At 40.3% G+C, this 22,049-nt stretch overlaps 1 protein-coding gene and 1 pseudogene across 18 annotated transcripts in view; both read right to left on the reverse strand.

Annotated features, from left to right (window-relative positions):
• The window catches only part of SNAP91 (synaptosome associated protein 91), a 169,796-nt gene that overhangs the window by 30,888 nt on the left and 116,859 nt on the right, over positions 1-22,049 (reverse strand). For 6 of the 18 annotated variants that reach the window (XM_070795798.1, XM_070795801.1, XM_070795802.1 and 3 more), the window contains 9 exons: positions 20,387-20,401; positions 20,073-20,240; positions 13,875-13,982; positions 12,702-12,962; positions 12,375-12,452; positions 12,144-12,215; positions 11,618-11,701; positions 10,300-10,383; positions 196-330 (listed from right to left, as the gene is read on the reverse strand). In XM_070795798.1, coding sequence (XP_070651899.1) covers positions 196-330; positions 10,300-10,383; positions 11,618-11,701; positions 12,144-12,215; positions 12,375-12,452; positions 12,702-12,962; positions 13,875-13,982; positions 20,073-20,240; positions 20,387-20,401 — 1,005 coding nt within the window. The remainder of the gene's footprint in view (positions 1-195; positions 331-10,299; positions 10,384-11,617; positions 11,702-12,143; positions 12,216-12,374; positions 12,453-12,701; positions 12,963-13,874; positions 13,983-20,072; positions 20,241-20,386; positions 20,402-22,049) is intronic. The other 12 variants (XM_070795800.1, XM_070795805.1, XM_070795804.1 and 9 more) reach the window with 12 other exon arrangements.
• LOC109563745 (tRNA (cytidine(32)/guanosine(34)-2'-O)-methyltransferase pseudogene) lies at positions 219-10,270 on the reverse strand (annotated as a pseudogene).

Below are 22,049 nucleotides of genomic sequence, written 5' to 3' on the forward strand. Positions count from 1 at the left end.
GGTTATTCTTAAAGCCACTAAAAATGTATGGAAAATATTTACTTAGGTTACAGAAGGACAGATTTATTGAACAGTTTTAAAACCAGGTCTTCATTCAATATTTGCTTATAAATTTCCTGATATCACACGAACCTGAGGCGGTGTATTTTAGAAACAGAACAAATAAAAAGAATATTTGAAAAATCACTGCCTCACCTGAAGGATCAAAGGAGCTGCTGCTAGAAGTTGAAGGCGTTGTTCCAAAAGCTGCCTCAAAGTTGGGCTGTAGCAGGTTATTCTGAGCTGGAGTCACTGGCGATGGAGAAGGAGCCATGAAAGAACCCCCAAATCCTGGGAAAAAGTAGTTCCAGAAAAATATAAGCAGAAACAACTAAAGACAGGTAAAGGCCAATAAAACAGAATCAGCAGAAGTAACAGAAGACCAAAAAGGTATTGAGTGCATATGGATGAGAAGGCAATGAAACCCAGGAAGTTATGCTTTTGGAATAGTTTTTCAAGTATCTTAAAATCTGACACATAATGAGAGATTTAATTTAACTGCAAATCAGAGAGCACATAAGACTTTATGTCCCTGTTAAGAGAACCTGCAGCAATCCAATCTACTGTTATGATGGAGTACATAAAGCTGAGGTGGTTTCACTATGGTTAAACTTCAGATAGTTATTTTTGTATTTAAATTTTATTTCTTCAAATCACAATACCAGGTACCTCGAAAATGCTTAGTTTACACATTGGCTCAGCATAATAATAAAATGCAAATCAGAAAAATATGCATGTATCCTGCCATCAACTCCTCCTTAATATATTTCTTATATGTTCCAGTCTAATTGCTGCCATTGACAAATTTAGGCTCACCCAATACAACACAAAGCCACTTTCTGTCTCTAATCTGTAGCTCCTCCAACCTAGCCTTTACAGTGCAGCCAGAGTGATCTTTCTGAGTAGACAATGCTGACAAAGTTACTTCTCTAATATCCTTCATGGGCTCCCCAGAACTTTCAGATTCATATAATGTGGGTTCCTTTATATAGCAAACAAGCACACCTGTCTCTGGACCTCCTTCTCCCCTCCCTGCAAACTCAGTTGCGGCCATAATACATCACAATGAGTCAAATACCAGCCCCAGGAGGGCTTCTTTGCCTCCTTTTGCCACCCACAGCTACCAGCCACAACGACCCTGCCCCTCCCACACCTGGTACACATGGGTGATGTGTCCTGCCTCTGTGCTCTCAGCACTGGTACATCTCCCCACCCTACCCATACACCATCCTTTATTTCCACCCCAAGTCCCCACCCTGGGGGTGGCTTTTTGGTGTCAGGAACTGTCTTTTTTCATCTTTTCCACGAATACTCAGTCAAATATCTAAAACACTGAATTAACACTTATTGAAAGAAGGATACTTTTGAATTTAAAAGGTGAGGAGAAAGCAAAGACCTCAAATTAAGTGTTTCTCTTTTGAAGCCTGGAAGTAAATTATTGCTCTCAATCAACAGACAGAAGCAGAGCTCACTGTATTGCTTCTGTACAAAAAGATATAAGGATTCCCTGGTGGCTCAGATGGTAAAGCATCTGCCTGCAATGAGGGAGACCTGGGTTTTGTAAAGCATCTGCCTGCAATGAGGGAGACCCGGGTTTGATCCCTGGGTCGGGAAGATCCCCTGGAGAAGGAAACGGCAACCCACTCCAGTATTCTTGCCTAGAAAATCCCACGGATGGAGGAGCCTGGTGGGCTACAGTCCATGGGTTCACAAAGAGTTGGACACGACTGAGCGACTTCACTTTCACTTTCATGAAGAAAGTGACTCCTTAAGAAGACATTAGATGATGTCCTATTATCAAACACGTATCAAAATTAAAGAAGTCTTTTTTATACTCAAGTTTGGGTATATATATAATATATATATAAATGTATTCTTTTCTCATCTAGCTATATTTTTTCTTCACAAAATGCTTGCCAAAAAACATAAAGAATGCTTACAAAAAACCTTCAGCTTACACTTTGTAACAGTCAATTTATAATTTTGGAAATGACTTCCACTGAAATTCTCCAGTTACTATTTCTAACCAGAAAATCATGCTGTCCCTGGAAATGGATAGTGACACTGGCTTAGGTTTCCTTGTTTATGTATGAAAAAATGAAACATGGAGAACTGTTACCTATTACAAGATGCTCTCTAAAATTCATGGGGACTACCTGAAGTGATTTTAGCAGTATTCAAGTGACTTAAGGATCATGTAGCCTTCCTAAATGAAGACATCCTGTAGATATTTAAAAATTAACATCATAATGAAGCGAAGATGGGATCAGTTCAGTTCAGTCGCTCAGTCGTGTCCGACTTTTGCGACCCATGAACTGCAGCATGCCAGGCCTCCCTGTCCATCACCAACTCCCAGAGTTTACTCAAATTCATGTCCATTGTGTCAGTGATGCCATCCAACCATCTCATCCTCTGTCGTCCCCTTTTCCTCCTGCCTTCAATCTTTCCTATCATCAAGGTCTCTTCCAATGAGTCAGTTCTTCGCATCAGGTGGCCAAAGTATTGGAGTTTCAGCTTCAACATCAGTCCTTCCAGTGAACACCCAGGACTGATCTCGTTTAGAATGGACTGGTTGGATCTCCTTGCAGCCCAAGGGACTCTCAAGAGTCCTCTCCAACACCACAGTTCAAAAGCATCAATTCTTCGGCACTCAGCTTTCTTCACAGTCCAACTCTCACATCCATACTTGACTACTGGAAAAACCATAGCCTTGACTAGACGGACCTTTGTTGGCAAAGTAATGTCTCTGCTTGTGAATATGCTATCTAGATTGGTCATAACTTTCCTTCCAAGGAGCAAGCGTCTTTTAATTTCATGGCTACAATCACAATCTGCAGCAATGTTGGAGCCCAGAAAAATAAAGTCAGCCACTGTTTCCCCATCTATTTGCCATGAAGTGATGGGACCAGATGCCATGATCTTAGTTTTCTGAATGTTGAGCTTTAAGCCAACTTTTTCACTCTCCTCTTTCACTTTCATCAAGAGGTTCTTTAGTTCCTGTTCACTTTCTGCCATAAGGGTGGTGTCATCTGCATATCTGAGGTTATTGATATTTCTCCCGGCAATCTTGATTCCAGCTTGAGCATCCTCCAGCCCAGCGTTTCTCATGATATACTCTGCATATAAGTTAAATAAGCAGGGTGACAATATACAGCCTTGACATACTCCTTTTCCTATTTGGAACCAGTCTGTTGTTCCATGTCCAGTTCTAACTGTTGCTTCCTGACCTGCATATAGGTTTCTCAAGAGGCAGGTCAGGTGGTCTGGTATTCCCATCTCTTTTAGAATTTTCCACAATTTATTGTGATCCACACAGTCAAAGGTTTTGACATAGTCAATAAAGCAGAAATAGATGTTTTCCTGGAGCTCTCTTGCTTTTTCGATGATCCAGTGGATGTTGGCAATTTGATCTCTGGTTCCTCTGCCTTTTCTAAAACCAGCTTGAACATCTGGAAGTTCACGGTTCACATATTGCTGAAGCCTGGCTTGGAGAATTTTGAGCATTACTTTACTAGAAGATGGGATAAATGCAATTATTTTTGAGGATATGACCAGTTTGGTTTTAGGGAGGTTGGTTGCTGCGTTAAGGTTGACTTCTTGGAAACATCCCCCACAAGTTGGAATACGGCAGTCGGAAATCTAGGCAAAGGGTGTGGTTCTCTTTGTTACAGTTGAACATGGAAACAACTGTACCTGATGCTCAGTTTCTTAAAATTTGGTCAAGAAAGGACAATGTATTCTAAGGTCACAGCATGTCAGTGTTCGAAAGGACATTAAAATCAGCTGATTCAATCCTATCTTTTCACAGCTAGAAAAGATGCAAAGGGAAGTTAATACACCACCCTGACTCAGTAGTAAAAAGAGAAAACCATGTGCATTTACCCAGGGCTCACCTGCTTAGTGCTGGTGAGTTTCATAAGGTAAGGGGTTCATTCCCATAGATGAATAAATAACACTATTTAATGAAAAAAAAAAGATCACTGTTTTCTCTATGAAAGTGAAGGTTTAGCCAAAATTGGCATGAGGCTCACCAAAAGACAGGCACATTCTGAGCAATTTTTTTAGGTTGAACTATCTGAGCCACATACACTGCCAATACTCGACCATTTTGATCCTACAAAAATACCAATTTTATATCATTCAACCTAAGACATATATTAGCTTATTTAAGCCTCACAATCACTCCAGCAATTTTCATGAATGAGGAAACTGGGGCCAGAGAGGTTAAATAATTTGATTCAGGTGACCTGATGGCAAGTGCGGAGCCAGGATTTCAGAAAGGAATCTTCCAGAACCCTGGTTTTTCCCAATACTACTTGACCTCTTTCCTACAGCCAGGTGTGAGGCCAGAGTTATCCCCTTCTGATAGGTTTATAAAGTCAACAGAGATCTGGAAAGATGGCTTTTCCCCATTATACTCAGTTCTTATGAAGCAGGCACCTTCACAAACCTAGACTAATTACAAAGCTATAAAGTGATATAAAATAGCCAACCGATTATTATGTTAAGGAAGAAAAATCTGTCGCTTTACTCTAAAGGAAGAGTTAAGCAGGAAAATGCTAGGCATTAATAAGGAGTTTGGAGAACTCCTGTTAAGTGAAAAGTTTTAGAGACTTGGAATAGAGGTAAGGAGTAAGAGAATACTAATGACGACTCTTTCTTTCTCTTTGTTTTGGAATTGATATTAAGAAAGTCTGTGCAATTGAAAATAAAGTAATAACTGCTCGGCTTCCTGCCTATATATATATATATGTCTCAGATGTCCTACAGACATGTTTGAGCTGTCCTACATGAATCACCAGCTGCAGACATACTGCCTTTTATCACAGATGATCAGTCTTATGAATGTATCTCTCTACAGGGGAATGGCCTACACACTTAATGAAGTTCTATTAATAGAGACAAATCAAAACTGCCAGTCATTGTCTACACACATCACTTGGGTTGAGGGAGTACCATGTTAAAATTACTGGTAGATAAATACATTCCCACACACATTTTCCCACACTCACATGAGCTCTATTATGTTAAAGATGCTGTAATTTCCTTTATTCTCAGTGGTACAGTTATTAAGTCCATTTACTAAAATCAATTTGAGAGAGTCAATATTTCTAAGAATAACAGCCTGAGAACCTTCTGTCTGTTCTGTTTCTGACCCCTAGAGATGAAATGATTGGTCCTCTATAGACCATACCAGTTAGTGGGAACTGTTATTAATTGCACACTGAAAGTTTTTATATTTTAAATCATTTCAAGGACTTCCGTGGCCCTGCTAAAGCTACCTGTGCCATGTGGTTAACAGAAAATGAGAAACTATGAACGGTCTCCCTCCTACTGCAGGACGTAGGTCTCCCTCCCACTACAGGCACAGACCTATGCTAGTACAGATTATGGTGCCGTCATCCCAGAATTGTCTCTTATGGAAGAAAATGGTTTCCCTGTTTGATATCAACCTCACAAATTAGGCATATCCCTCAACATACCTAACCTCCCTTAATAGTCCATTTTTACAGGGCCATCCAGGAAACTGTCTACATCTTTCAAACATCTATATCTTCAGTTGATATCTCATGAGAGGAATTTGACAGTTTTACTCTTCACTGGGTGAAATAACATTTCATTTGTTATAATAACTCTCAAGTTTCCAGCCAGACTCTGTCTGAGATGTGGGTGATGCCTATATCCCACCAGCAACCTCAATGACTTGGAGAGATTTTTTTCTGTTAGCCTGTCCTCCTTGGACACAGAAGTTGCCTCTTCTAGAATGTTCTCTAGTTTCACCACACTAGGTACACCAAATAGAACCTGAAATTTCTACTCAAGGAGAAGACTAAGGTGATATTTTATTCACAGTTCAATTCTGGAATTTCAATTATGTCATAGCTCTAACAGTAAATTAAATGAAGAATAACTAGTTTTTCTGGGATATGTGTCCTTTCAAGAGATTATGCATTTAGTCTTTGAGTTTTAAATTACACACTTAAATTTTTTTTGGGGGGGTGCTACAATATATGAACTTTTTTTTTTAGTACATCAAGTTAGTACTTTAGTTATGTTATTCACTAAAAACAATGTGAAAAGACAACCCTCAGAATGGGACAAGAAAAGTTATGACCAACCTAGACAGCATATTAAAAGCAGAGACATTACTTTGCCGACAAAGGCCCGTCTAGTCAAAGCTATGCTCTTTCCAGTAGTCATGTATGGATGTGAGGGTTGGACTACAAAGAAAGCTGAGTGCTGAAGAATTGATGCTTTGGTGTTGGAGAAGATGCTTGAGAATCCTTTGGACTGTAAGGAGATCAAACCAGTCAGTCCTAAAGGAAATCAGTACTAAATATTCATTGGAAGGACTAATGCTGAAGCTGAAACTCCAATACTTTGGCCACCTGATGCAAAGAGCTGACTCATTTGAAAAGACCCTGATGGTGGGAAAGATTGGGGGCAGGAGGAGAAGGGGACAACAGAAGATAAGATGGTTGGATGGCATCACCAAGTGGATGGACATGAGTTTGAGCAAGCTCCAGGAGTTGGTGATGGGCAGGGAAGCCTGGCATGCTTCCATGGGGTCTCAAAGAGTTGGACACAATTGAGCAACTTAACTGAACAGGATGGGAGAAAACAATAGTAAATGAAACAACTGACAAAGAATTAATTTTCAAAATATACAAGCAGTTCATACAACTCAAAACCAGAAAAACAAACAGCTCAATCAAAGAGTGGGAAAAAGAACTAAAAATGCATTTCTCCAAAGAAGACACACAGATGACAAAGAAACACATGAAAAGATGCTCAACATCGCTCACCATTAGAGAAATGCAAATGAAAACTACAATGAGATACCACCTCACACCAGTCAGAATGGCGATCATCAAAAAGTCTACAAACAATGCATGCCAGAGAGCATGTGGAGCAAAGGGAACCGTCTTGCACTGCTGGTAGGAATGGAAACTGATACAGCCACTACGGAAGATGGTATGGAGATCCCTTAAAAAGCTAGGAATAAAACCACCATATGACTCAGCAATCCCACTCCTTAGCATATACCCTGGGGAAACTAAAACTGAAAAAGACACGTGTACCCCAATGTTCACTGCAGCACTATTTACAATAGCTAGAACATGGAAGCACCCTAGATGTCCATTCACAGATGAACGGAAAAAGAGGCTGTGGTACATATATACAATGGAATACCATCAGCCATAAAAAGAAACGCATTTGAGTCAGTTCCAATGAGCTGGACGAACCTAGAGCCCAAAGCACAGAGTAAAGGAAGCCAGAAACAGAAATACAAACACCATATGGATACAAACATATATGGAATCCAAAAAGATGGTACTGATGAATTCACTTTCAGGGAAGCAATGGAGAAACAGACACAAAGAACAGACCCATGGACATGGGGGAGGGGGAAGGGACAGGGTGAGACGTATGCAGAGAGCAATATGGAAACCTACAATACCACATGTGAAATAGACAGCCAACGGGAACCTGCTGTACGACCCAGGGAACTCAAACAGGGGCCCTGTGACAATTTCTGTGACAAGGGTGCGATGTGGAGGGAGCTGGGAGGGAGGTCTGGAGGGAGGGGACCTGGGCACACCTATGGCTGATCCCACCTATGGCTGACCCCTGTTGATATGTCAGAAAATCACAAAATTCTGCAAAGCAATTATCTTTTAATCAAAAAGACAAATTTAAAAAAAAGATCTTATTCAAAGTAGTGACCAATGTGAACAGTATTTCAAGATGTCCAAAACAACTATAACATAACATTAAATAAGTGACTGTGACCTCTATTGGTGGAAAGTTGCAGACACTGCTTTTACTATTGTAAAAGTAATTTTACAATTCTGATTTGCTGCCAGCATTCAGATTCTGGAGTAAAGCTAAAATTTCAGTTAGTGAAAATAAAAATGTAATGTTTCCCTCCATCAAGTTCATAGATACCCCTGACTTCTACCCAGGGTTAAGAACCCTGCTTTCAGGGTGAGTTCTGGACATATTCGGGACCCATGGCTGCGAAGATTTATAGAAGAAGCAAGACCCCACTCAAGACTCCCCTCTGTAGTGAAGATGGACATTCTGGGATGTTTCTTTCCTTCTATTTGTGGTAGTTGCTGGAGGTTCCCACTTGGGAGTTTGTATGTTTAGACTGGTTGAGGAGATATTTGAAAACAAGATCAACCCAAATTCTGGTTTTCCTAACAGCAAACAGCTTCCCAGTCCTTATCAGATTGTCGGCTAACTTAACATGTTAAGACGAATAATTCACTCCCCTGTCTTCGACCTCAGAGGGCTGCAGGGCGTGGCGCTGTGGAACAGTCAGGGACTGGGGCATCCTGTCCACTGTGCTTGTGGGGCAGTCCTGAGGGCGATCTCCTTGTCCTTGGCCAGCTGCCCTTTCTCCTTCAATGTGCTCGCCTCCTGGTAGGGTGGTGAGATGGGGGCCTGCCTGGGTGGAGTGCACTTGTATTCTGAGCCGTCCTCTAGGTCCAGTGGGTACCTGCAGTCTGAATCATAGGCGCTCAGGTCCCCAGAGGTCACAAATGGCACAATGATGCGGCTGAGGCCATCCAATTGGTTGAAATCGTAAGAGTGATCCAGCAAGGGTTTGGTCAAGTCGGGCAGGAAGCCCTCAGGAGGGTTGTAACCCTTACAGACAGCAAACGCCTCGATGCTGGAATTTCGGCTGCTCCTGGGCTTGGCACATAGCACCCTGGAAAAGAAGACACGCAGCTGGCTGTAGATCAGTGTCACATCCCGGCCTTGGAAGATCTTGCCCACAAAGCAGCCCCCTGGCTTCAAGACGTGCATGGCAAGGTTCAGAGCAGCTAGGAGGAGCTGGGCCTGCATATACTCATCAACATCATGGAGGCCGGTTACATCAGGAGCCCCGTCACACACCACTAGGTCCGCGGGGCAGTCTTCAAAGTGCTGGATGATCTCCTTGGCAGTGGACAGCTGGGTGATATCCCCCTGGATCTGTAACACACCTGGTAGTGGAGCCATTGCCTGAAGGTCCACAGCCACCACATGGCCAGAACCCTGGCCCCCTATCTTCTGGCTCAGCACTTGGCTCCAGCTGCCTGGGGCCGCACACAGGTCAATCGCCCGCGTCACGCCTTGGAAGAGCTGGAATTCCTCGTCAAGTTGTAACAGCTTGAAGGTACTACGGGCGCGCCAGCCTTTCTCCTTGGCTAGCCGGTAGTAGACATCTCGCTTGTCCTTTGATGACCATCCCATCTCACACACCGTTTGCCCAGGGGCCTGCCAACAGTAAGCTCAAACTTTCGGAGCGGGGAGAAGAGGAACGAGGACAGCCGGTCCGTGAGGAGCACGAGCTTCAGCGAGACCGCAAGCCCATGAGAAGTCGTAGGTTTTCGGCTTGTTTCCTTAGTTGCTCTGAAAGCCTGTCGCGCATACCTAACGGTGACCAGAGCGTGCCACGCCTGTCATCGTGAAACGCAGTGGCTCGTGCGAAGCCAGACCGGACCTGAACTTACCACGAGTGCCGGCATCTCACAGCGACATAGCCAGTCTGACGAACTGCCGTTCCCAACATGCAATGGGCGCGAAGAAAGCCACCGGTCTTAAACGGCGAGGCAGAAACATCGAGAGGAACGAGAACTCACATACTAATTTTTGATAGCGCTTTCTCCCCAATTTTGAGATGCTCCTTAATTTTTGGTTTAAAATCTCTAAAAATCATTTTTAACATTTAGTTATGCTATATCTTTATTGCATTTCCTTTTGTATTTACATATAATGTTATTCACTCAAAAAGCACTGTAAAGCAATTACATTCCAATAAAAAAAAGAGGGGAAAAAAAATCTAACCAATGGTGGAAATGTAGAAAAGCTTCTCTTAGAGTATTCACATATTATAGAACTGTCAAATATCGTGGTACATTTCCCCACAAATTCCTTTAAAAAGGGGGGGGGGGGCAATACAAGATAAAAATTGCTGAATTAAGCATATTATTTCTTTAATAAAAAACATGCTAACTGAAAGTAAGGCATATTAAGAGCATCTAATGAGCTGCAGGGGTGGCTTGCATACAACTGATTTTAAGACCAATTTCATCAACTCCTGGGAAATAATCAACTTTCTATTACACAATGTCTTATTTTTCAATTTCATGTCTAAAAGGAAAAGAAGACATGCACCTTGAAATTTATATATTATCTGTTACTTATAAAAATATATCCAAACTTAACTTTCATAAAATACTATTTTATTTTAATGCAATTAATTACCAGCTAGTAGGTCTGCCGATGCTGACGAGCTAGAAGCAGCCTGAGGTGCAGGTTGGGGTTCAGAAGCACTACTTCCGAATGCATCTACCCATTATCCATTATGCAGCAAAAAAGTAAAAGAGTGTAAACAGTAAGTAAGGGAAGTGATTTGCTGAGAAATGCACAGACATGACACTCTGTGGTAAGCTTGTCTCCTGTGGATATGTGAAATGACTGAATGGATTGAATTACGCTCTGACCAGTTCACTCTCTCAAAAGAAGAGTTCTAGGATACTTAAAAATTAACACCTCTTTGTAAGAGTAAGAAAATTATTTTTCTTCTTTTTTTTAAGGGCTGAATCCTATAATCTATCAAAACAGGATCAAAGTTTTAAAGCTTTTTGCTCAAAGCAAAGAATCCCCTCCCATTAGAACTCTATTAAACAAAATTTAACAAACAATTCAAGCAGCAGCTGCCCTACCTGTATCAAAGTTTAATGATTTTGCCACAGGTTTTGAGCCTCTGAATGTCACAAACTGCGACACCTTTGTACCTCTCATATTCCTTTCATGGCACTCGCCATAATGCATCAATATATCCTAACTACTCAATGTGGGTTTCACTTGCTAAGGATGGTATTTTAGCCCACAGCATATGCACTTATGGAAATTCATAAAGAAATCACTCCAAACTTGGACTTTCCCCAATAAATTTACTGCTAACAGAAGACACTGAATGTATCATCCAAATGAGTAGTTCTAGAGTTAATTCAGTACATGTGCCTTTCTTCCAATAGCATACAGGAAAAGAAAAATGCATTTAAGTCAGTGAAACATCTTCTAGTTCTCTGGGAGGATTTAGGAACATTAAACTCAACATAAATAAACCCTATGAAATAATGCATGACATCTAGAGCTTATGCTTTCAATTCTAACTGGCTTATCTTTTTTCATTTCCAAATAATCTATGTTTATATTGCTTTAAAGAACTTGGAAACGTTGATTTAGCTGACAGATCAGGATCACCAAGGAAGAGCAGTAGCAGGAAATTCCAATCAGTTGATTCTACATGAGGATGAATGAAAAGTTAAAAACACAAGACTGCAAATGAAAAATCATCTGGTTTTGTTAGGGCATGCACTAAAAAATAGGATGAGCCAATGAGGATGAAGATGATGATGACAAAGAAATGGAAAGATCTTAAAAATGTAAGTTCACATTTAAAAGATGAAAATAATTTCACATAGTCAAAAGAAAAAAAATAATGAACTACAAGATCTCAAAACTATTCTGGGGGGGGGGAGGATTTTGTGAGTGTTGAAGGTGGAGAGATACGCACCCCCAAAAAGGTCTATCACCCCTGAAGAATCCACTTTTGCTGGCGAGGCAGTGGTTGCAGGAGATGGTGCTACAAACGTATCCACTGGAGCAAAGCACAGAACAGGACAAAGGGCACGTCACCCAAAGGAAAACGAAACCCTGAGCCTTGACAAATAGCTCCCAGAGATTTCATGTTGAATAGCAGGAAGAGCTAACCTCTTAAGATAGACAGGCTTAAAAGTTGAGTAAAAGCCAACAGTTTTAAAAATACATATTTCACAGAAGAAAATAAAACTTTACTCCCTGAGGTCACAGGATGTAGTATGAAAAAGAGTTTTTCTCTTTCCAGTTGGTAGCAGATTTGAAATATAGGGGGTCAGCAATTGTGGATGGACCAAAAATGAGATTTTTTTTTTTTAAAGTGAATTTTGAGCGTAAAAGAACTCAAGACAACCCTCATATTTTTGCATCTGTCTCTCCACACATACCCTCCACCCCCACCACTAAAACATCTAGGAAGGCTTGACCTTGGCAGAAACACTCACCGGATAGGAGGTCAGCAGTGAGAGAGCTCTCAGGCACAGGAGAGGCCCCTTGTGGTGGAGAGGAGAAAGCATCTTCCCAAAGTGAAACAAACCAAAACCAAGCATAAGTGAGTAGAGAGCTGAAATCAAAGTCAGAAATCTAACAAGTGCATTATCACAGGGGTAGACAAAGGGCTTTTTCATGAAAACATCGAGGCAAACTCACGTAAAGAAAGGGAGCTTTGGCTTTACCTGTCCCAAACAGGTCTATGCTAGGAGCAGCCTCTGGCTTAGGCGCGGGAGCAACTTCAGGAGCAGACTCAAACAAATCTAAGACCAAGAACACACATGCCTTTACTCAACGGGACGGACCCGCCAGAAACCGCCTCACTTTCCAGTTGCGGGTGAGCATTTTTGGAAGAGTTCTGAAACGAGCTGCAAATGGTTGCTGGAGAACCATTTCATGACACAGACATCATGCAGTCTAGAGTTGCGTATGCAGGACACCGCAAGGACCGGAATACAATCCACTGGGTGGCAAGAGTTCAATGACATCGACAATGACAACAAAAAAATTACCACCAAAGATATCTAGAGCAGGAGGAGCGGAGGTGGTGGTGGCGGAGGTGGTGGCAGTGGCGGCGGCGGCGGTGGTGGCAGCGGTAGTGGCAGCAGTGGCAGCTGCGACGGCGGGAGCAGGAGAAGGAGCAGTGGCGGGAACCGGAGGGGCTGTACTAGCTGTAGGGGTAACTACAGGAACACTGGTCTCAGGTGGCTTCATTGCAAAGAGGTCCAGCTCGGGTGCAGCCTCTGCACTACCTTCAGACGGGGCAAAGGGGTCTTGGGGAAAGGAAAGTGGAGACACACACACAGCATCAGTAAGGAAACAGGCAAGAGAGCAGCGTTATAACTATGGGGACCAAGACACCTGGCACGGATATTCACACGCTGGCTAGGCTTTAGGCTGCTGGCTACACATTAGCGGCTGGCTAGGCATTAGGCTGCTTGCTTTGAGCTAGGACCCTACTAGTGGGGGGTCAGTGATTAGCATGTTCTTCTAAAGAGAAAAGAAAATCTAGCAGGTACCACGAATTCAGAAATTGAAACACTTAACAAGTATTTGTCAGATTAGACTACGGTCTAGGATTGGAGACTGTTATTTTTTAAATGCTCACTTAATCTGGTCAACTTGGTAGCTTGGAAGATTCATGAAAACATGCCTATATATTGGAATTCAGTGTTACAAAAAGAGTACGATACACTGATAGCATTTATGGTTGTTCTTGAGTTGCTAAGTCGTGTCGGACTCTTTTACAACTCCATGGATTATAGCCCATCAGGCTCCTCTTTCCATGGGGTTTCCCAGGCAAGAATACTAGAGTGGGTTGCCACTTCCTTCTCCAAGGGATCTTCTCAACCCAGGAATCGAACCCACGTCTCCTGCATTTCAGGCAGATTCTTTACCACTAAGCCAACAGGGAAGTCCATCAGTAGCATTAGAGGGGAACAAAAACATTAAGGCAGCATACTTGCAGTGACAAAAATTGTCAATCTTGAGAAATTGTCAATTTTGATAAGTATGCCCTTCGTTTTCTTAATGTTTTAAATGTCAGCATTCTTCATTCTGTTAGGAGGAGTGATATTTTATGCTCAGAAGAAAGTAAAATTAGAAACACAGAGGGCCATGTCTAGCTACGGGGGTTTCACATCAGGACAAAACGACAACAGACGGGCTCAGGATTGGAAACCCACCGTTTCCTGAACAAGCATCAAGTGCCGCTGCTACGGGGGTTGGGGGGGCCGGCGCGGTGGCCCCTTCGGATGCTGTAGGGGCCTCCCCGGGAGAAGCTGCAAAGGCATCTTGGGTGCAGGTTTTAAAACAAAAGAAATGAAAGGGATAAAAAGAGAAGAAAAATATAGTAAAAGAACCAAGTTAAATTGCAAAGAAGGCTCCCTTATACAACATGAATTCTTAAAATGCATTTTTACAGCCCATGCACTATTGGCAGTCACAGAACAGTGACTCCTGGCGCCCCTTCATGTTGGCTACATGCAAAGTGGTGCAGTGTGGGGCCTGCTGAGACCTGTGAGGATCCAAAGGGTGACAGGATTCTCATTGTATAAGGGCTCTAAGAAGCATGTTTTATGCATCACTAGAAAGTAATGGATGCAAAAATTAAAACACAAAAATTACTTTCTTAGGCAGTTTGAGACATTGAGCTTTCATTATTTATATACTGTGTTACTATGATGTCTCTGACTCATGGTTTCTAGCAAGCATGGATGTCCTCTTTAATGCCAATAAAATTAAATATACAATGACATAAACCATCTAAATTCAATTTTCTTTTATAGTCTAGGCAAAATTGCACTGTTAACATGACATATATAAATATTCATAAGTTAAACTTTCATTATCCCTGAGAAACATTTCAGACACAACCAAGGATTTGCTTTAAAGAACTAGAGAAAAAAAATTAGGAGATGATGCCATAATGCCTTTATTTTGACTTAAATTTATGGCTATTTTCAAATACTGCATTGCTCTAGTTATGTTGAAAATTACCTGTTTTCAGTGAACTACAGATATAGTTTCACGTTTTGAAATTACAAGTATGTAACTGTATATAGTAAAGTATAATAATATACAGTAGATCCATTAACATACAAGCAGCCTCCATTTATAAATGCCCAATTTATAAATGGCTGATGTATGCAAAGGATCCCAAATGTGTTTCTGTCAACACACCATGTTAATTATGGTAAAATTAGTTTTACCTGGAGTTTTCAAAGAAACCCTTTCATTCCAAAGTACAAAAGGAATGAAGTTATCATAAATACGACCTGCCTAGAAGAAATTCCTAGAAAGTGGGGACCAAAAAGTACCTGCCACTTACCTGCTAGACTTATATCCTAAACTGCTGCCTTCTGCAGTACTTACCAGCGTTCCCTGGAACACTGCTCCTCCAGCCATTAAAAAGAATTTGTCAAACAAAATGCTACCCAGTATTTCCCCTTTCTCAGAGATTTACCTGGTCTAAGTGGTAGGAAATCCTACAGTCAGGACACTTGTTTCTCAGTTTAACCCAGAGTGTTTCAAATGGATCTGAGTATGAGACACACTATGGTAACATCCTGAAACCCAGCATTAACAGACATTAAACATTAGAGACCCACGTGGGTTAAAAGGTTCTTTACAAAAACACCGATATCGCTGGAATAGACAATAGGACAATCATATGTTACAGCTTGATTTGATTTGATTGCTTCTCACAGCTACACTGAGGGAACATGTTCTGGTAAAGGTCAGTTAAGGGAGATGGTGAATAATAGTAATGGCATAGGAAAACACAGTCGGGGATAGGACAGACAGCCTCCCCAGATGCCACGTTATCACAGAAGACAGGGCAACATGAAAGCACTAAGAACTGGGGCCAACAGTCTAAGAGAAAGTTTGTTATTGTTCAGTCACTAAGTCATGCCCGACTCTGCAATCCCATGGACTGTTGGAAATATTTTGCCGTGAGTCAGGTCTGTTTTCTTTCTAGTCTTATAAAATCTGGAACTGAGGGTAGTGTGATTGGAAGCAATAGAAACAGTAATAGCAGTCACTATTTGTGTGCCAGTCACTAGGTAAATATTTCACTGGCATTATTACATTTAATTTCTACAACTCTCTTGGGATGAAAGTTCTATCATCTCCACTTTGTAGATAAGAGAATGGAAACTTGTAAACTCTGAGGACTTGCCCAAGGTTTGGCAACTGGTGGAGTCAGGATTTGGCTGTAAGCTGTCTGACTGAAGTCTGTGTGGTTAACCACTCTACTGTGATGAACTGTGCCACTTTCTACTATATTGTTCCCTCCTTGTAGGACTGAATTAAGTACCAGTTACATCAGTGCTATTGGCTTCCCTCGTGGCTCAGACGGTAAAGTGTCTGCCTACAATGCAGGAGAGACCCGGGTTCGATCCCTGGGTCAGGAAGATCCCCTGGAGAAGGAAACGGCAACCCACTCCAGTATTCTTGCCTGGAAAATCCCATGGACAGAGGAGCCTGGTAGGCTACAGCCCACAGGATCACAAAGAGTCGGACATGACTGAGCGACTTCACTTTCCTTCTTTCTACATCAGTGCTGAGTTCAAACAAGTATTCACGGGTGTGCCTCTTTAATGATCACTTCTGTGTAAGCAGATGAAACCCTATTTGTAGCTATATTTTCAGGAAAGGTGGTTTTTTATTTTTCCCCTGTCAGCAAGACATCTCCTTTTAATGCTTCTCTGAAACTAAACATAAACTTAACTCATCTACTACCCCCAGCTGCTCCAGCCCATGGCTTTTAAGTCCTCCCAGCATAGGAGACGGAGATGTGAATGAATGAGTCTGGATGATCCCAACCCCACAGCCACTGTATGAATATAGCCATGCAAGGAACCCTGAGAGAGAACTGTCCAGCTGAGCTCAGCAGACCCCCAAGACTGTAAGACTGTGAGAGACAATAAAGCAATTATGATGTTGTTTTCTAAAAAACAATAAAACTTCTTAGCTATCCAGCTTTCTTTCATAATCGATGGCAGCATTATCCTTCCAGCATTGAAAGCTAAAACCACCTCCAATCTAGTTCTCTCTCCGTTGTTACCCACTCACAGTTCATGTCTACATTCTGCCAATTACCAACCCCTGCTATTTCTAGGAAATGTTTTTCTGCTTTTCTACAGTCATGGACTTGGTCCAGTCTTACCCAGAAAACCAGCGTCTCAGACACTGTGCAGACTAGCCTTCTCTTCCTTCTGGCAACATAGGAAAAATTTTCCCCCTAAATTTTTATCATGTGTCTGACTTCCTATGTGAAAATTTCTTACTGCTCTTGTCCTCCCCAGGGTGAACTATCCCTCCTTGTCTTCTCCAGCCGCATAAGCCATCTTTAAATCACCTACATGGCTCTAAGGTCTCAATCATTCTGAACATCTTGAGCCCAAAAGTCACCAGCATTTCATTTTCTTTCCCAGGTCTCAGATTATAACGTTCTTCCATTAAGTCTAGTTGTAAGGGCTTATACTTAAGTACTGATTTTAAGGAAGGTTAATTAGTTTGTTAAGCAGCCTGTACAAATGAAGTCAGGCTTGGGAAGCAAGTCCTTTGGTTTTCCAGCCACTTGGTTCTGTGCTCGCAGCCTACCATCTTCATGCAGGATGCTCACAAATTAACACAGCTGACTGAAAGGATATCCTGGCAAATGCAAGAGGAATTAGCATAAATTTAGCATTGCACTGCTTAGAAAAACACTATGTTGTTTTTAAAAAAAAAAAAAAAACACACTAATATGCTATTGTTACATCAATGAAAAACAGAATGTTTTAAAAAATTTTGTGTTTTCTCTTATTATCTATTTTATTTTTTAAAGCACAACACTGCCTTGCAGTCCTATTCTGCCTGACCAGAGATTTTATTTTTCTTAAAGTTCCTTTTAAAAAATAAAGCATTTAGCAAATATAATGTTTCTTTAAAAATGCTTTTAACGAATTACACTGAAATAACTAAAACATTATGTAGGTATCAATCTGAGTATTTTAAAATAACAGTCCCTATTTTTTAAATCTGTAATGAAAATATAAGACTAAAATGCACAGAAAATTTTAATGTTTAATATTTCATATTCCTGAAAATTTAAAAATTAGCCATTTAAAAATGCATTAATCCTATTTCTAAAGTCTATTTAATCCTGCTAGCCATGTTACATAAAACCTCATAGAGGCATATTTTACAGTCATATATGTGAAATAACTAATGCTCTTATTAATCAAAAGTTCTACCACTTGACCATTTTAAAGATACATTTATTTTAAATGGCCACACAACATGACCGGAGAGATTTTAGTTTGAATTTTAATTTAAAGTCCTACCTCTAGATGATTTCTTATAAATCCATAAAGAACATGAAAGAAACCAGGGAATATCACTGAAAAGTACTAACATAAAACATACGGTGAAACACATACATTTATGAACATAAAGGTTAGAGATTTTACAGCTACCAGTGGCCAGGAGACAGTTTACAGAATTAGAAAGATTAGTAAAAATAATTGTAATGAGATTTGCAGATATACTCATCTCCTCAGCCTCCAGCCAGATGACTAGAAAGGATATTGGTGAAATTAGAGAAGAGCTTCCATTCTTTGGCATTAAGTAATATGATTTGCTACAGTACTGACCTTTTAAACTTACATTGCAGGGAGAAAGAATGACATCATAAAAATATTTCCAAACATACAGATTCTTCTGCTTGATGGATGTCATCAAAGCAGTAATGATCAACACGAACAGCATAATGGCACAAAGAATATTTCCAAGAAATATCTTAGGCTTTAGAGGACCATGAGAGAAGCAAGATGGAGTTGACTGATTTCTTACAGGCAATTAAGCTCCTTCAAATGGACTGAAAACCAAAAATCTAAATAGCTAAAGGAACAGAAATGTTTACATACAAAATTGTTACCATCCTGCTCATATTTTTTTCTTGAATTTTCCTGTTAACATAAGCCTATGAGAAACCGTCCATACTCAAGACCAATCATGGGGGAAGAAGGAGGGGATGAAGAAGTTGATTTTATAAATGTAAACTAAAACTCTAATTTCTGGTCTCAAAAGTTATAGAGGCATAATGAAAAACTAACTTTCTCTGGCAAATAATTCTTTATAATAAATTATTTAAGAGTCTGAAAATCCCTTCTACTTTAATAAAAGCAGATTTTTTTCTGTAATAGCATGGCAGTGCAGCAAGGCAGCAGCAAATTGCCTCACATGAAACAGAGGCAACAATGCAGTGTCAAGCTGAGGACTCTTTGTCTTAGACACTGTTGGTGAGCTTCAGAGAATGCGGCACGTAGCAGTGTTACGTGATGGTGTGTAAGTGTATGTTCCCAGGGGAATTTATGAACTCTACTAGAACTTGCAGAAACTCTCTTGCCCCCACCATATTGTTTGCATCCTCTGACTTCTTTTTTTTTTGCATCCTCTGATTTCTTTACCATGTTCTTAAAATGCCCTGGGCAAGATGTTATGTTTAAATGAAGAAACAAAACTATGATGATTATAACACTATTCAATGTACACATCTAAAATGAGCACTTCTCCAGGTTTGGACATAAGCACCACTCAAGATGGGAAGATGTAAATAAAGTGGCTTCAGATGGTTCATTGCGTCCAGGCATGTTATACTGGCAGAGCCTAGGATATTTGACTCAGGCTTACAGCTGTAAATCAACTCTGTCAGAACTTACATTTACATGGAAAAAAATATTTTCAGACTATCATTTCAAAGTCTGATATAAACCTGTTTTCAATCAGCATTGCAAGTACTGACTCCAGTGATTTCTCAAAGTTCTGAAGCCAAAGACAATCCAAATCTTTGCTTGCAAAGAACAAGCCTAAGGTTGCAAAAATGGATGTCCTTAAACTCTTTTCAGAGACCTCTAGATCTGAACTTCTAGAGGACTTTTTGTCTTAAAACTTAAAAAATAACTTAGACCAGAATTTCTCCTCTCATATTCCCCAAATATTTTTTTTCCTTCTAGCTAGTTCAAATCTAAAAAGAAATTCCAAAAACCCAATCCTAAATATGGGAGGAAGAAGGATCTGAGACCACCCTTATAGATACTGCAGGGCTGGATCCCATATATGGGACAAGAGTCCTAGTAGTGACTTAAATCCTAACTTTGCAAAAAAACAGAAAATAAAACAGGTCCAAAGCATTGCAACCTGTCTTCTAAAACCACTAAAACTAAATGAAGTTGACAAACTGAGCAAAGATATATATGAATAAACATTTAAAAAGTACTTAAAAAGTTGTGTCATACTGTTCTATCATGTACAATATTTTAAACATCTTCATACTATGGTAATTTTAGTAATCCTGGAAGGAAAATGAAAGAAGAAGGATGTGACTGACTAACCTCCAAAGAGATCGACGTCAGCAGTGACAGCAGTGACAGTTGTGGTAGTTGAAGCAGAGGCTGCAGCAGCTGAAGTTTCAGCAGATGTAGCAGGAGGAGTAGGTTCTGGTGCAAATGGATCTGAGATCTGCGCTTCGGAGGGAACAGAGGAAAGTGCAGCCAGAGAATCTACGTCGCACCAGACACAGAACAAATGGAAGAGAAGAAAAGGAAAGCACAAAAGATATACCAGGCTCCAAATGATCAAAGTGAGGACAATTATTAAGATATGGAAGTCTCTCAAAACAGAGGTTTACAGATAAAGCTTTACTCACCCTCTCCCAAAAGGTCTATTGATGTCCATGGGGGTGAGCATATGAAGAAATAAGAGATAAAGCTGAAACTTTCAACCACACCAATGTCCAAGCAGGGTGAGGCACTAACTGAAGACATTTTAGCTTTATGTACCTTTCTGGACCATTTGTAATTAAAAAATAAATGTTACCTATTATTATCATGGAACTTTAGAGCTGGAAGTGACGTTAGGGATCCTCTAGATCAAATTTCCAATTTCATAATGGGAAAACTGAGAGCAAGGGAGGTCGTGAGACTTACCTTAAGTTAGGTCTAAATGGTTTTGATGAACTCAATTGATTTCTTATCAGAGTTACCATTTCATTTGCTTTGGTTGATTTCATTATACTATAATTGTCAATTCTGAAGAAACCATAGTTAATTGAACTTTGTTGATCCTCTTTATTTGATGTGTCACTTCAGTGTAGAATACCAGAGCATGAACAGAAGCTTTAAAATGGCTATAGTTTGACTGTGCAACATATTAACTTGAATGAAAGTTTAAGGGTTAGAGAAAAGAAACTCAAACCTATTTTCTTCTTCATAAGTTTCACATTACCAGATGTTTTTCAGTTTAATATATGACTTTTACAATTATAAACATTATGTGACAACATTGAAAATTATTTTCAAGATGAATGTGAGAGATTCTGTAGTATCAAAACTTTTCAGCCCTTCTGAGGTCAGCATTCCATTGAGAGGTTCATACTTTCTTAGTGATCAACAGTGGGATTACAGATGGCATCCTAAATAATAAGCCTAAGAGGGATTGTTTTTAACTATACTATGACTTTAAGTTAAACATTTAGAGTGTCCAATGCATTCCTCTAGTATCAGTCACGTGATACATCTCAGGCATCACATTTGAATTCATGAATGTTACTGGAAATTTATTTTAAACATGAAACTTTATCAAAACTCATTTGGAAGCTATTTTTTTCAGAGCTTTAAAAACGATATGAGAACTCAGTAAACCAAAAGTTCCAGAAGACATTTAAAAGGCTGAGAAACATAAATTTGACATTAATAATAATTACTTTAGACATAAAGATACACAGACTGAAAGTGAGGGGATGGAAAAATGTATTCTATGTAAATAGAAATGATAAGCCAGGGTAGCAATGCTTCTGTGATACAAAACACACTTGAAAATAAACTCTGTTATAAGAGACAAAGAAAAATATTACATACTAATCAAGGGATTGATTAATGAAGAAAATATGACAATTGTAAACATATATGTATCCAACATGTATGTGTATGTGTGTGTGTGCTCAGTCATTCAGTCATGTCCAACTCTTTGCGAGCCCATGGATTATAGCCCTCTAGGCTTTCTTGTCCATGGCATTTTTCAGGTAAGAATATTGGAGTAGGTTGCCATTTCCTACTCCAGAGCATCTTCCTGATGCAGGGATCAAATCCAAGTCTCCTGAGTCTCCTACATTGGCAGGCAGATTCTTTACCAATGCACCACCTGGGCAGCCCCATGCAACCCATGTAGGAGCACCTAAATAAAGTAAATCTAAACAGACATAAGAGGAGTAACTGACAGTAACACAAAAGGCATAGGGGACTTACATCAATGGATAGATGATCAAAACAGAAAATCAATATAGAGACACTGGCCTTAAACTCGGAGAAGGC

This window comes from Bos indicus, chromosome 9, assembly GCF_029378745.1.
Source record: "Bos indicus isolate NIAB-ARS_2022 breed Sahiwal x Tharparkar chromosome 9, NIAB-ARS_B.indTharparkar_mat_pri_1.0, whole genome shotgun sequence".
NCBI classification, from domain to species: Eukaryota; Metazoa; Chordata; class Mammalia; order Artiodactyla; family Bovidae; genus Bos; species Bos indicus.